This window comes from Sus scrofa, chromosome 1 (genome assembly GCF_054392235.1).
Source record: "Sus scrofa isolate SSC_HxYL_T2T_F1_AM1 chromosome 1, Sscrofa_HxYL_maternal_Yorkshire_Landrace_v2.0, whole genome shotgun sequence".
In the NCBI taxonomy this organism is placed as follows: domain Eukaryota; kingdom Metazoa; phylum Chordata; class Mammalia; order Artiodactyla; family Suidae; genus Sus; species Sus scrofa.
The window spans coordinates 148,068,957-148,084,413 of record NC_139383.1 but is presented as its reverse complement, the minus strand read 5'-3'; the positions used below and the strand labels follow the sequence as shown (position 1 = coordinate 148,084,413).

The 15,457-nt window shown below is 44.7% G+C and overlaps 1 protein-coding gene and 1 long non-coding RNA gene across 10 annotated transcripts in view; both read left to right on the top strand.

The window, feature by feature from the left end:
* The window catches only part of ADAMTS17 (ADAM metallopeptidase with thrombospondin type 1 motif 17), a 387,154-nt gene that overhangs the window by 236,695 nt on the left and 135,002 nt on the right, over window positions 1–15,457 (top strand). For 5 of the 9 annotated variants that reach the window (XM_084975992.1, XM_021098456.2, XM_021098449.2 and 2 more), the window contains 2 exons: window positions 11,246–11,347; window positions 12,330–12,475. In XM_084975992.1, coding sequence (XP_084832118.1) covers window positions 11,246–11,347; window positions 12,330–12,475 — 248 coding nt within the window. Of the gene's footprint in view, window positions 1–11,242; window positions 11,348–12,329; window positions 12,476–15,457 lie in introns of all 9 variants that reach the window. The other 4 variants (XM_005659785.4, XM_013993230.3, XM_084975975.1 and 1 more) reach the window with 1 other exon arrangement.
* LOC146406421 (uncharacterized) lies at window positions 699–6,258 on the top strand. The gene is made up of 2 exons (XR_014815306.1): window positions 699–1,725; window positions 2,823–6,258. It is a non-coding gene; the product is annotated as an uncharacterized LOC146406421 (long non-coding RNA).

The following is a 15,457-nucleotide window of genomic DNA, read 5'->3' as shown; positions in this document are numbered from 1 at the left end:
GTTGTGTTACCCTTCATTTCTTGCCCACCCCCCAGGCCAGCTGGGTGCCTGGGTACCCTTGCCCAGCATCACCCACCCAGGTGTCCCCTGTCGGGTGACAGTCTCGGCGACCTTCCAGAGCAGGGCTGGCAAGCTGGCCTGGGGGAAGGCTTCAAACTGCAGTAGTCTGTGTGGAAAATTTGGATTAGTAACATTTTCATCCAGCTCTTAGCATTCTATTTTATCTCCGTTTTGGCTTATGTTATCAGCAGCCCATTTCTGAGCGCTTTTTACATAACCATTCCCTTCAGTATTATTTTGAGTCAGAGCTACTCTCCAAATGCTAAGTGGGTGCCCAGTGAGGAAGATCAAAGTAACTTTCAGAGTGCTTACAAGGGACACCCCAGGTGAAGAAAATGATAAAGCCTTGAAGACATGGACCATGGGGCTTTCTGCTGGGGATCTCAGATCTTCTCCATGTGTCCATGGTACTCCAGGGACGGAAGCTTGGCTCTGGCTTATTTGTCATGTGGCACCTTGAGGGACTCTGCTACAAAATGTTCTCTGTGCGACTCTCATGAAACCTCATATGTAGCCAGCAAGGTCACAGATGCTAGATCCAGGGAGCTGCTTCATTTTCCTTGTTCTTTGTGTACCCTCGTGGCTTTCTATTTGATTTAAGCCAAAGATGGTGCTGCCCAATGGTACTTGCAGATAGAGCAGCACAGCCAGGTAGTACAGAGCAGTCACTATAGTCATGAGACAATGATGAGCACTCAGGCCTGGCTGACACAGAGGAGGCAAGATCTCAGGGGGAGGAGACTGGGGACCCAGAGGCAGGATAACCAGGGGATAAGTGTGTGTTCTGGGGTCAGGAGAGGTCCCAGCCTCTGTGCCTCTGTGCCTAATTCTATTTCTTCATCTGCAAAATGTGAGTAGTGATAGTTTCTGTCTCATGAGGTTATGCAAATGGTAATTAAGGATTCTGGAAAAGTACTCAGCCTGATGCCTGGGCTACCTAAGTACTTAGAGCATGTCAGCTTTTCTCTCATTCTCCTGAAACCGCTCGTGGCTTTATGTGTGAATGTATTCATTTGTTCATTCATTTGTTTGTTCCTTCACTCAGAGCATCTTCTCTGGCTCTGTACCATGGGCTACCAGATGTGTGCTAATGAGACAAGGAGGCTGTAAGACACAGTTGCTGCCCTACCCCCACCCCCAGGAGTTTAGGATGGAGGGGGCAGAGGGCAAGACTCATGGGACTGTCACCCAAGGGTCAGTCATGTTGGGTCACTCTTAGAACCCTCATAGATTCTTCCTGATGGGAATAGAGCAAAGGAGGAAAGAGTTCACGAGGGAGGGGCTCTTGGACTTGGCCTTGAAGAATATGGCAGGTGATTTCCTGGATGTTAAGATGATTTAGCGCTGGTCCCTTCCTTGGCCTGAGCTCTCTGAGGGCAGATAGCTGGTCACACTGTCTACTCTCTGTCTCCTGGAGGCCATGGAGCAGCCTGCAGGGAGATGGGCCTGGAGCTGTGCCAGAGAGGACCCTTAAGGCAGCAGCATCAGCCTCTGCAGGGGCACAGGGTGTGTGGGATGTGGTTGGTCAGGTGCAGGCAGGACAAATGTATGTGAAAATGGCAAGGAAAGGGGAGAGGCAGGGGCAAAATGTTAAGCTATGTCGTAGGGGTCTTAAGTGATTCCTGACAGGATTGATGGATGAGTCAAGATCCGTGTTTTCAGGGAGTTCCCATTGTGGCTCAGTGGGTTTAAGACTCAACACTGTCTCTCTGAGGATGTGGATTCAATCCCTGGCCTCGCTCAGTGGATTAAAGAACCTCTGTTCCTGCAAGCTGCAGTGTAGGTCACAGGTGCAGCTCAGATCTGGTATTGCTGTGGCTGTGGCGTAGGCCTGCAGCTGCAGCTCTGATTTGAACCCTGGCCTGGGAACTTCTATATGCTGAAGGTGTAGCCCTAAAAAGGAAGAAAACGAAAAAAAAAAAAAAAAAAAAACCTGTGTTTTCAGAAGATTTTGCAAATGTGTTGAACATGAAAAAGATTGCAGTCGTCTCGCAGAGAGAGGGAGAAGATAAAACAAGGCCATGGCATTGAGAATGAAAAGAAAGAATTGCCTCTGAAAAGCCAACTTTGCCATTTTTAATTAAGCAAATCAACTCTTTGTAAATAGGCACTGTGGGCACTAAATAATTCTAAATAATCGTAGCAAAGACTATCTTCACCACAGACGCCTGGTTGGTTATCAGTGGGATTTTTCGGAATTATTTTGTTTTATGAATAAGCAATATGTGCAAAGGTATAAAAATCCAAAATTAAGAAGCTCCTGCTGTGGTGCAATGAGTTAAGAATCTGACTGCAGTGGCCCTGGTTGCTGCAGAGGCACAGTAGGTTAAAGGATCCAGCGTAGGATGCAGTCGAGGCTTGGATTCAATCCCTGGTCCAGGGACTTCCATATGCCATGGGTGAGGCTATAAAATAAAATTTAAAAATTAACCATTTATGTGTTTCCCTTTTCATAAATATTTCAGCATACTACTCTGCTGATGCGTATCTTGCTTTTTTTTTCTCCTATGTAAATATAAATATATTTTTTTCAAGTCATTTAATACCCATGTAAGGTGAGTTGCCCCATCTCTCTCTTTTTTTTTTTTTGCTTTTTAGAGCTGTACTTATTAGAGCTTATGGAAGTTTCCAGGCTAAGGGTCTAAGTGGAGCTGCAGCTGCTGGCCTAAAACACAGTCACAGCAACACGGGATCCAAGCCAATCTGCGACCTACACCACAGCTCAAGTCAACACAGGATCCTTAACCCACCAGCGAGGTCAGGGATCGAATCCACATCCTCATGGGTACTAGTCTGGTTTGTGATCTGCTAAGCCACTGCAGGAACTCCCCATCTTTTTTTTTTTTTTTTGGATGACATATTTTGTTATTTTTAAAACTATTGTGATGTAATTTTAGAATTAAAGAAGAGTTACAGAAGCAGTACAGAAAGTATCTACCTTCTACCCAGCTTCCCCCTCTGTCCACATCTTACATTATCCAAGTCAGGAAATTAACTGGGGTATGATATTAACTAACATACATTCAGATTTCACCCATACCCCTAGTAGGATCCTTTTTCTGCACCAGGGTCCCATTTTGCATTTAATCATCAGAACTCTTTTGTCTCTTCCACCCTGTGGCAGTTCCTCAGTCTGTGTCTTTCATAACCTTGATATTTTCTCAGTCCTTGCTTCAGGGTCATGCGTTTTGGGAAGCAGACCACAGAGGTGCTGTGGTTAATACATCTTACTCCTGGCATTGTTCCTCTCAGTCAGTTAAGGTGGTGTCTTGCAGCCTTTACCACTGTAACTTATTGTTTTTCCTTTTGAGTTTATCAGACTTTTCTGCCCTCAGCAGTGTTGACATCAGGGACTGGCTCATTCTTTGTTATGGGGTTGTCTTGTGCTTTGTAGGGTATTTAGTCACTACCCACTATATGACAGCAATCCCCGAGTTGTGACAACCAAAAAGTGCCTTCAGACGATGCCAGATGTCCCCTGGGTGTGTGTGTGTGTCCGGTGGGGTGGGGTGGGGGGGGTGGGAGGTGGTGGCGCAAAATTGCTCCTTACTGAGAACCGTTAATCTATAAGATTAAATACCTAGAAGTAGGTTAAGGTCAGTTTTGCATAGTTTTTGGTAGATTTAGGCACCTAAAACACAATGTGAAGTACACAGAAAAGTATCCCAATCATAAACGTACAGCCACATTCATTTCTCACAAACTGAACACACCAGCATAACAAGCAAGATACAGCATTTCTGTAATTCCAGCAGCCCCGCTTAAGCCCCCTCCCCTTCACTAAGCCCCAGCAGTAATTACTAGCTTACTTTCTGACCCTGCAGACTAGTTTGCCTGTGCTTGAACTTTATGCGAAATCTTGCACATGCCTTCATTGTTGATAGATATTTCTGGATTGACCCCCAAAGAGGCTTTTCTATTTACCCTCCTACAAATACGACTTGGAAGTGCCTTCTGCCACACCTTCTCCCTGGCTTGCTGATCTGTGCCAATCTGAACATTTAAGAAATGAGCCTGTTGCAGGTTGAATGGCAGTCATTTCTCTTTTAAAGAATTTGAGCATTTCTTCATATATTAAAAAGCTTGTTGTATTCTCTTTCCTGTGAACTGTCTTAAATCTTTTTTATATTTGATTATTGATTTTGTCAGTGTTGTTAGAAATTTTATGTATTAAGGAAATTTGCCCTTTAGCTGAAGTATGAGTTGCAAGTGTTCTTTTTTTCCTAGTTCATTTGATTTTTTACTCTGTTGATCATATTTTATGTCTGGCAGATGTTTGTGTGTGTGTAGGGTGAACTATATCAATCACTTTTTAAGGCTTCTGGGTTTTGTGCCATGTTTTCAAAGGTCTTTCCCATTCCTCAACTGTAAATAAATTTAACTCTCATTGTTTCTTCTAATATTTTTATGATGTAATTTTTATGTTTAAATCCTTAATCCAGCAGTAATTAATTTTAGTGTAAGGCGTGAGGTAGGGATCCCATCTCACTTTGTTCCCAGACCACTTAGGTGGTTCCATACTACTTATTGAATAATTCATTTCTCCCCATAAATTTGAAATGTCATCTTTATAATATGACATTTCTGTATGTCTTATTTTTTAAAAATATTTCTGGATTTTCCTGCCTGCTCCACTAATGTAATCATGTACCTCTTTATATTTACTTGACTGTGGCTTTATAAAATATTTTAATTCACTAAACATATGCTTTTTCACAATTTTACTGTCTATTATTTCTTGTTTGTTTTTCCATATGGTACTCAGAACCTGTGTGTTTAGTTCTAAATTACATTGCTATTTAAATTCAATTACATTGTTTTATAGATTAACTTAGGGAAAATATATATAATTTTATACTTTTGAGTCTTCCTGCAGAATTTTCTCTTACATCAATTCAAGACATCTTCCCTCCCCTCTTCAGGGGAATTTTATTTTGTTAAGACTTGTAATAAAAGATTGTGATTGAATTTAATTAAATGTCTTTTTAGCTTCTATGGAGAGAACTGGATGATTATTATGGTTTATCCAGTCATTCCCCCCTGTCCAAAGAGTCAGTATTTTAAAATTTAATTTTATCGGAATATAGTTGACTTATGATGTATTAGTTTCAAGTGTACAGCAAAGTGAATCAGTTATACATGTAAATAAATCCATTCTTTTCCCCATATAGGTTATTATAAACTATAGAGTAGATTTTCCTGTGCTATACAGTAGGTTAAGATATACCCACTACTGTATAAAATAGATGATTGAGAACCCCATTGATTTTAACTGATACTTTGGTCAGTGCTCACTTCCAATCCTTTTGCCGTAGATTTTCCATGCATTTCTTTGTCAAGTTTATCCTCTAGTATTTTCTCCAAAAAAAGGATTCATCTCTTTATACATTTAAAAAAAAAAAAAAAGTTTTCCTATTACCTAAATACTTGAGCAACAGTTTAGCTGCTGGAAACTTCTTGGGTCGCATTTTCTTTCCTAGTGTCTTTCTGACATTGCTCCACAGGCTTCTGGCAGTGAATGCTGCTATAGAGAAATGTGTATATAGCCTAATATTGTCTCCCATTCTTGGTGAGCTGTGCTTTTTGCCTGGCTTCCTAGAATATTGTTTTGCTTTGTCTCTGAGATTCAGGAACTGTATCAGGACATGCCTCTCTTTTCATCATTTTTTTTGCCTTTTTCCCCAGATGAGGGCTTTGCTTTCCAATCTAAGACCAAGATTTGAATGTATATTCAAATACCTTTTTCTGTTACATTACTTTAGTTCTATTTTTTAGGACCTCCCTGCTTCAGACCCAGCTCAGGGTCCTTGACCTCTGCAAGCATCTGCCTCATTGGAAAAATGGAAAAATGGAAAAGCTCGTTGTACCTGTCACCCATGCATGCTTGTATCAGGTCTCCACTATGTGTCTTCCATATCTGTTAATTCCTTTTAACCACTTTGAATTATGTGTTCATTTCCATTTTATTATATTCATATTTTTCCCAATCATCAACTCGGTGTCCCACTGTAGGTGTTTGGTGCTGTGTCTCTTCTTTATGCTCCTTTCAGTGTGGTTTTCATTGGTCATCTGATTTAATTTCTCTTACATTTCTTGAACAACTTCTGATAGCTCATATTTTATCTCCTTTGACATGACTGTCTTTTCCCTTGGTTCTTGTGTATTTGCTTGGTGCAAATGCAAAAAAAAAAAAAGAAAGATATAATTACTGTGATTTTAAAACATTAATAGAGCTAAACTTAGACATTATTTTTAGCTGTTCCGTGATCATATTATCTGGTGAGTATTTGAGTATTGTTCACCTGCTTTTTCCCTCCTGTTTATTTCCCCTGCCCCCTGCCCCCCGTCCCCACTTTTTATTAATGGCCACACCCACAGCACATGGAAGTTTCTGGGCCAGGGATTGAATCCAAGCCACAGCGTGACCTACACCACACAGCTGTACAAGGCCAGGGATTGAACCTGAGTTATTTCTGGACTACCTATTTATAGGACATTCACATCAGGGAGAAGCAGAGCTGCCTCCAGGCTGGAAGGCACTCTCCTTAGGAGAAGACTGTGTGTGTGTGTTGTCATCATGCATCTCTCCTCCTGCTCTGAAATATGACTTCCTGCACATATGGTTTATCCTTGTGTTTCTTTCTGAGGCTCGGATTTCCCTGCTGCTACTTTGTGATAAGTTAGGTCCACTCCAGAGTATTTATCTAGTAAGTCATTTTACTAAGGTATAATGTACACATGGAAAAGTGTACAGTTCATAAGTTTAGAACTTGATTTGTTTTTATCAAGTGAACACACCTGTGTAGGCACCAAGTGGGTCAAGAACCAGAAAATGGGAGTTCCCATTGTGGCTCAGCAGTAATGAACCCGACTAGTAACCATGAGGATGCAGGTTTGATCCCTGGCCTCTCTCAGTGGGTGTTGCTGTGAGCTGTAGTATAGGTCACAGACGCAGCTCAGATCTGGCATTGCTGTGGCTATGGTGTAGGCCAGTAGCTACAGCTCTGATTTGACCCCTAGCCCGGGAACCTCCATATGCCTCAGATGTGGCCCTAAAAAAAGAACCAGAATACTAACCTGGATAAGGGGGCTTCCCATCTTTTGTGTCTGACCCAGCTCAGGGACCTTGATTTCCACAAACATCTGCCTTCTCGTTGGAAGAGTGGGAAAAAAGGAAGCTGTTGTGTACCTCAGGAGGACAGATGTCCCAGCACTTTGTCATTTGTAAAGCATGATGTGAATGCCCAACTATCTACGCAGGAGGCATCATGGTGACAAGCATTGCTGTGGTGTGGTCCACACCACTTGTCCAGTTGTGAAAATGAATCACAGAAGGGCAACTGCTTGGCTTGGTTGCCCAGAGCAGGGCTGGTGGCTGAGTTGAGGTCAGAGACAACAGCTCTAAATCTGCCTTTTCTACTTATCCTCCTTGTCTTTGTTTTTAAACTCTCAACACTCCAGTTTCCTCTTACTCATTTTTGAGCTTCCTATAAAATAGACCATAATTTATTTATCTGTTCTGCTGTTGATAGGCGTTTGGGTTGTTTCCATCTTCGGAACTAACACAGTGTGGCTGTGCATATTCTTGACAAAATTTTTGGTGAATATACACACACATTTCTATTTGACACATACCTGGGAGTGGAATTGCTGGATGTTAGAATGTGCGTGGCTTCAGCTTTAGTAAATACTGCCAGAGTTTTCCAAAGTTGTGGAACTAAGAATCCTCAGGTCAAGAGAGTGCTCATTGCAACACATCCTTGCCGGCACTTGGTATTCCTCCCCTCTTTTGTTTTAGTCATTTTGGTGGGTATGCAGAGGTAGCTGCTCAGTTTTGATTTGTTTTTTCTGAGAACCAGTGAAACTGAGCATTGTTCCATATGTTTTCTGGCCATCCTATATGTTTAGATATCCTTTTATGTGAAGTGTCTATTCAAATCCTTTGCCCACTTTTCTCTTGGGTCTTTTTCTTGATTGATCAGTGGGAGTCTTAGGGGTTTGTTTTTATATATATTCTGGATACAAATCCTTGGTTGGTTCTGTGCCTTACAGATCTCTCTCCCACGTATTACAAACATCTCTCATGTTCTTACCATTGTCTTTTGATCAACATAAATTCTTCATTTTAACATATCTCCATGCCAGCTCTTCTTAAGATTTGATATAGTATAGTTCATTAATTGTTTTCCTTTATGGTTAGTATGTTTTGTGTTCTCTTTTAGAAATAGTTGCCTGATCTCATTCTCCATTTCTTTGATGATTGATCTGAGAAAGCATGGTCTGTAAAGTGCATAATGAACAGTTTACACCACCCTTCTAGGGCAATCAGATCGCCTTGTCCCAAGCACTCCTACCCCATAAATTCACATCCTGGGTCCGCCTTGTCTCATGACCACGTGTCCACACACTGACACCACTCTGGAAGAGCTGGAGGGTCAAAGTGCATGAAATCACATACTTAATGAGGTGCTGTCAGCCTTTACAGGACCAGCTGGTGCTTTGCTCCAGCCACATGTCCTGTTACCACTCCATTGAGAGGCGAACAATAATGAGAATGTGGGGGCGTTTCTGAACACAAATGCACAAAATTCCTTTTGACTCATCAACTTCTTTAAGGGCGCAGAGCAGCTCTGATGTACTTGAAAAGTGAGAAGGGGCTGTGGGCTCTTCTGAGCTCATTGTCAAACCCTGCAGCTCTGCTTTCCCTCCCTTTCCTCCTTTGTTTCTGTCCCTTCCACAGCTAAACATTTTCGGCCTTTGGACGGCACAGCTGCACTTCTCTGTGCACGTGTTCACAATTACTTGGAACAGCAGGCCTCTGTCCTGAGCCCCCCACGCCCTCTCTAGCCCCGCAGGGACTGCCCTGGGCTGTGCACAGGGAACCCTGACCCTCACCCCACCCGAGATGTACCCACTGTGCCCCAGAGGATGTGTCTCCCTCTCTACCTCCTGTCTTGTCACCCTGATTGGGTTTGGCATCCTGGAAGTACCACATCTTTCAAAGAGCCTTAAGTACATCTGTTCTCAATTTTTAGACCACGAGGTCAGGATTTGGGTGCAAGGAGTTTATCTGGGAAGTTATCCCAGGAAGCGCTGAGATGGGGCAGGGAAGTGAGGCAGGATCAAGAAAGATGCGGTGATGGGCAGGCGAATGTGTAGACAGCAGGCCACCCCTGGGACCTCCTGAGAGACATGTGGAACTTGCCTCAGAGCCGCCCCACCCAAGGCACAGCTGTCCAGCTCCCATGCTTGTGGAAGGCTGCTCCATGGCCAGTGAATGGCTTCTAGAGGGGAGACTAGGGAAGCAGCAGACCATGTGTGGGGATGGCAACCACCCTGAGCCCTGCGAGGGTGACCGAGGCAGGTGGAGAGGACACCAGCCATGTTGGCCGCAGTTATTTGGATAAATTATCTCATTCTGAGCACTCTGCCATGTCCATGTTTCCTGTTAATACAAATGGGAGTGTTTTTAAATGCCTGTTCCTGGTTTAATAGCATTATTTTAACTGTGTATTTGTGGATGGTGACAAAATCCTCTTTGTGAAATGCTAGAAGAAATCAAGGCCTTTCAGGCATACCCTGACCTGGAGGCTAAGGAAGGTGGCTTTGCTGCCTGGTCTCTGCTGTGCTAAGTGGGGAATCGACAGTGAGGAGAGAAATCAAAGACACCCAGAACAGCACCTTGACCCTCCTTTCAAGAGGCCAAGAATGGCTAGAGACAGAGAGATATAAACTGACAGGAGGAGAGGAAGAGAGGCAGGTAGGCTGGTGCTGGTTAAGCTGCTGGAGGGAGCACTGAGAGGAAGTAGAGGGGGAGGGGCATCAATTGGGCCACATTAGAAACAGAATTAAGAAGGTGGTGAAAGGGAATTTTAAGAGAGTTGGTTGTATGTGGTGAATGATTCCTTTGGTACTTTCCAAAAGAATTCAATAAAGCTCAGAGTTCCCATCGTGGCTCAGCGGTAACTAACCCGACTAGTATCCATGAGAACACAGGATTCATCCCTGGCCTCGTTCAGTGAGTTAAGAATCTGGCATTGCCATGAGCTGTGGTGTAGGTCGAAGATGTGGCTTGGATCCCAAGTGGCTGTGGCTGTAACGTAGGCCAGCAGCTGCAGCAGCTGTTTCAACCCCTAGCCTGGGAACTTCCATATGCAGCATGTGTGGCCCTAAAAAAAAATTTTTAATTAAAAAAAATAATAATAATAATAAATTAATTGAAGTTTAAATTTCTCACCAAAAAAAAAAAGGCTGGGCTCAAGGAAGGTGACCCTGGGGAAGATTGAGGGGTGCCTCTTTAGCCCCGTTTTGAGCTGTGGTTTCTGAGGCTGCACAAAGATGCATTGGCCTCAGCTCCAGAGCAAGCCCACCTCGAGCCTGTGTGGTTGTTGAGGTTCTTTCTTGGCGTGCTCTGTATGAGCCATGGGAACCTACTTTGTACCTTCCTACACTAAATGGAAGGTATCTGGGGTTCCTCTGTGGCTCAGTGGGCATTGTTGTTGCTGTGGTATGGGTTTGATCCCTGGCCCAAGGACCTCCACATGCCATAGGTGCAGCCAAAAAAAAAAAGAAAGGAATCTGCTTAATGGTGTCCAGGCTCCAGCTGCATCAGACACCTCCTAGGCCCTCAACAGCTGGCGCTAGAACTGCTGATCTAAACCCTCGTGTGACATGCCCCCTTAGGAGTAAACACACAGAATTGTGTTGAGCTGCATGAGCTAGATGAAACAACGCACCTATTATTATTATTATTATTATTATTATTATTATCTTTTTGTCTTTTCTGGGAACGCACCTGCAGCATATGGAGGTTCCCAGGCTAGGGGTCTAATTGGAGCTGTAGCTGCCGGCCTACGCCACAGCCACAGCCACAGCAATGCCAGATCCGAGCCGCCTCTGCAACCTATATCACAGCTCGTGGCAATGCCGGATCCTCAACCCACTGAGCAAGGCCAGGGTTCGAACCCAAAACCTCATGATTCCTAGTCGGATTCATTAACCACTGAGCCACGACGGGAACTCCCCATGATGCACCTATTATTTTTGACAACCAGATTCATAACCCTTCTTCTTCCCCTCCTGTTCAAATCCCCAATTCAAACTGGTCACTGGGCCTCGCCTTCCAACCCCCTGCTGTGACCTCGTGTAGAGTTCTCAGCAGTCACATTCCTTCCCTTGTCAGCAGCATCTGATGTGCGCGGGATTGTGGTGCCTGGTGGAAGGAGATACATCCTGCAAGACCAAGCTGGACCCTCCCTTGGACGGCACAGAGTGTGGGGCAGACAAGGTAACCCCGATTTCCCCTGGCCCCTGGGCGTTGGTCTGCCCTGCACTCAGGAGCCACTGAAGCTCCTCCAGGGTACCCCAGAAATGCCATGGAGCCTTGCTCTGGACACAGAGGGCTGCCTACGTCACTTCTTTTTTTTTTTTTTAATAAGATACAAGAATCATTTACTTCATGTTTTTGTTAAATTAACTCCTTTTGTCACATACATGAATTTATCACTTAAAACTCTGATGTCAGTAGACTATAAATGGGAAAACAGTATCACTTGCCATACACAAAAGGCTATTATAAAATGATTTTAATGAGAACAGGGCTCAAGGTTAAGAGAGCAAGCCTTTGGCCTGATCCTCATTAACAGAAGGGACTGGCAAGTGTTAAAAGAGTATTCAGGGCCAGCAGCCACAGTCCGAGATTTTCTTTAGTCTTATTGTAAGAATTAAAAGAGATGCTCTGGTGGGGGATCATTAAATCACATCTCGTGCCCCAAGATTTGTGCTGCACATGTTGGGAAATTGTTTCAGAGGATTGGCTTTCTCTTATCCTCAGAAAGAGCCAGAGTTTCCCCACATGGGCCAGCTGTGTCATCTCCAAGCACCAAACCTAACCCTGAAGTTCAAAACTGCAGAGCCAGGAAGAGACTCACATTAAGCGGTTTGCAGAGGATGAGGTCTCTCTCCACTGAGCCTTGTGGATTAATCCTTTGTCTGGGGATTTAGAGAACCTCCTTTGAGCACATCCAAGTGGACAGTTAGGGCAAAATCCAAACCCCAGAGTGACAGAAGTGTCTGGTTGAGTATGTAAGGAATGTCACTGGAGTTAGCAAGCCTGCACACCCCCAAATAGTCTACTTCTGTGTGAACTGCAGAAATCAGGTTTGGGTGGCACGGTGCTCTCTCACCCAGAGGGTATCTCAGGACCAGTGAGTGAGGGGAGTTGCCTCCCTGAGCTGAGTGCCCCAGCCACCCACCCTGCTGTGTTTCAGTGGTGCCGCGCAGGGGAGTGTGTGAGCAAGACGCCCATCCCAGAGCACGTGGACGGAGACTGGAGCCCTTGGGGTGCCTGGAGCATGTGCAGCCGCACATGCGGCACAGGAGCTCGCTTTCGGCAGAGGAAATGCGACAACCCTCCGTAAGTCCCCCTCCACCAGTCTCCTCCAGGGCCCTTTGATAGGGATTTCCCAACCACAACTCCCACGGCCTTAGCAGAGCAGGGTCTGTTTGCACTGAGGATTGGAGCTGAAAGGAAAACGAACTTGAACCCAAGGTCCAGGGCGCAGGGGTACTGTGTGCGTCCAATGGCGTCTCAGCTCAAAGCTGCCTTGTAGCAGGGATGCAGCAGGTCCTATGAGGAGCTGGCTCCTCTTCTTTGCATGGGCCTTGGTAGAACTGTTTTCCAAGATGTTTGGCTATAGTACCTCCTGGACTGCTTCACAGTTGCCTGAGACAAGGGTCATTTCAGGGAAGTGGGCAGACCTTTCAAGAGACCAGGCTGACCTTCACTTTGGCTATTAGCTGATTTGGGAGCAGCCTGGCTGTTGATGAGTCACAAAGCATTTGTGGCTTCCTCTCTTGTTTATCCAAATATCTCTCACCTGTCCTGTTAGAATTGTTTGTATTGGAACTATATGACAATAAATAGGATTTTCTTTTTTTTTTTCCCCCTCATAGGCTTCCTTTTAGCAACTGTGATGACACCATCACACCTTGTTCACCTTTACACGTTCGCTCCTAAAAAATTCAGGGCTAGATCTTATGCTCAACTTTATCAGAGTTTTTTTTTCTCTTCTTCTCTTGAAATTTCCCATTTTTAATATGTCTGTAAATAATGTTTTGCATCTTGTGTGCCATCAACTCCATCACATTAATTTTGAAAATGAGCAAGGTATAAATTATGACTAAAAGGAAATGGTTTCTATACACTATTAAGTCATATTGATGAGTAATTAGCAAACCCCTCTTGTGTTTAGAAAGTCTGATGATGGAGTTCCTGTGGTGGCACAGTGGTAACAAACCTGACCAGCATTCATGAGGATACAGGTTTGACCCCTGGTCTCACTCAGTGGGTTAAGGATGCGGCATTGCCATGAGCTGCCTTGTAGGTTGCAGACATGGCTTGGATCTGGCATGGCTGTGGCTGTGGTGTAGGCCTGCAGATGCAGCTCCAATTCAACCCCTAGCCTGGGAACTTTCCTAAAAAGACCAAAAAAAAAAAAAGTCTGATGTCCAAACTCTAGCTTAGACCAAATCACAAACTCAGGCCCAGGAATCTGATGTACCAAATTTCTCATGGTGATTCTGGTGCCCAGCCGAGGTTGAAAACCTACAGATTAAGGGAAAACTGAGGCTCACCAGCTTTGTGAATGTCAAGAACACCATATTTCCTGGTAGTGCCATAAGAATTGGTATTATATGTTGTGTCCTATTAAAACTTTTCCTTCCAGCACCCAGCAGAGGTAGGTAGGTACATAGTAGGTAGGTATTTAATCTTTTAGAAGTGAATTCTTAATTAAAAGCATAGGTGATATATTAGGCTTTTCCAGAGAGGCAGAACCAATAGCCATATACGTATGATTTATTATCAGGATTGGCTCACACACTTATGGAGGCCGAGAAACCCCATGAGCTGCCACCTGCAAGCTGGAGGCCCAGGTGTAATTCATTGTGAGCCTGACAGCCTGGGAACCGGGGAGCCAATGGTGTGAATCGCAGTCCAAGGGCAGAAGATGAGAGGCGACATCCCAGTTCACACAGTGAGGCCTCCTTCTGCTTTTTGTTCTAATCAGGCCCCCGGTAGGTTGGATCATGCCCACCCACACTGGGGAGGGCAGTCTGCTTTAGGAGCCCACCAACCCAAATGCTAACACCCTCACAGACCCACCCAGAAATAATTTTTAGTCTTGGCACCCTGTGGCCCATCAAGTTGATACATACAATTAATCCTCATGGATGGGTAGATGATTAGAAAACCTATTTCGCCAAGCGGTCAGAAATTGATAACAGTCTCAGTTTTCCCATTGTTCTATAATGAAGTTAAAATAATTCTGCCCCTGGCCCAAAGCAGAGAGCTCTGGGTTTGGAGTCAAGGTGCAGAGGTTACTGGCTTGATTGGTTATTGGTCACGTGACCACAAGGAAACCCCTTTTCTCTCTGGCCCTCACTTTCCTCCATTGGAGGGAGCTGGTGTAGTATGTTAGGAAAAGCCAGGCTTCAAAGCCAGAGCAGACAAGGCTTCCAATCCCAGGGCCACTTTTTATAGCAACTGGCAGCTATTACCTGCCTCTCCATCTAAAAATTGGAAAAATCCATGGAACTTCATATAAAGTACATGGTATGTATTTAATACACAGCACCCCCCATACACCCCATTTCCTTGCTATTAACACCAAGAAAAGAACACGGCTCTGTTTCGAGGCTCAGAGGAGTAAAGGCTTTGTCAAGCCCAGAGTGCAATTTGCAAAGGCTGTGGCTGTCTGGGGTGCTCCTTGTTTGTGATTGGAGCTCAGGTGCCCTGATCGAGGACTGGACTCCGTTGACACGTCATGCACATCATTCCAAGTCAGGTGAAACCCAGCAAACATCATTGTAAGGGAACTTCAGACCCTTATAAATACCTCTGGAAGGACTCCATGTCCCAAGATGATCAACAACTGGGTCATATTTAGGTGAAGGCAACCCTTGCAAGAATAAGATGTTATCAGTGCTGAGCAAATGAGGCACAACTTTTATGGGACCTGTTTTGTGTTTTGTCATGATGTTAGCTAAGCTCCTTCCACCCCCTGCCCCGCCCCCCCATATCATGCTTTGGCTGTGCCTGCTACCCCCCACCTCCGCCACGTTTTTCTGCTCTAGGATACCCACAGGGGCATTTTGTGAGAGGTTCCTTAAGACCCCTTAGTTCAAAGAGCTGAATTAACATACCCGCCCTGGCCCACCATGCCAGGTCCTCACCACATACCCCCAAGCCCAGTGGCCCCATAGAGAGGCTGTTCTGGGAATCCCAAAGTTGTAAAAATGTTTTTCCACACCCCGCCCACTGCTTTAGCAGGTGCCCCCCCACTGATGGTCATAAAATTTCTCTCTCCTTGCCCCCTTCCTTGGTCTTACCACTGAG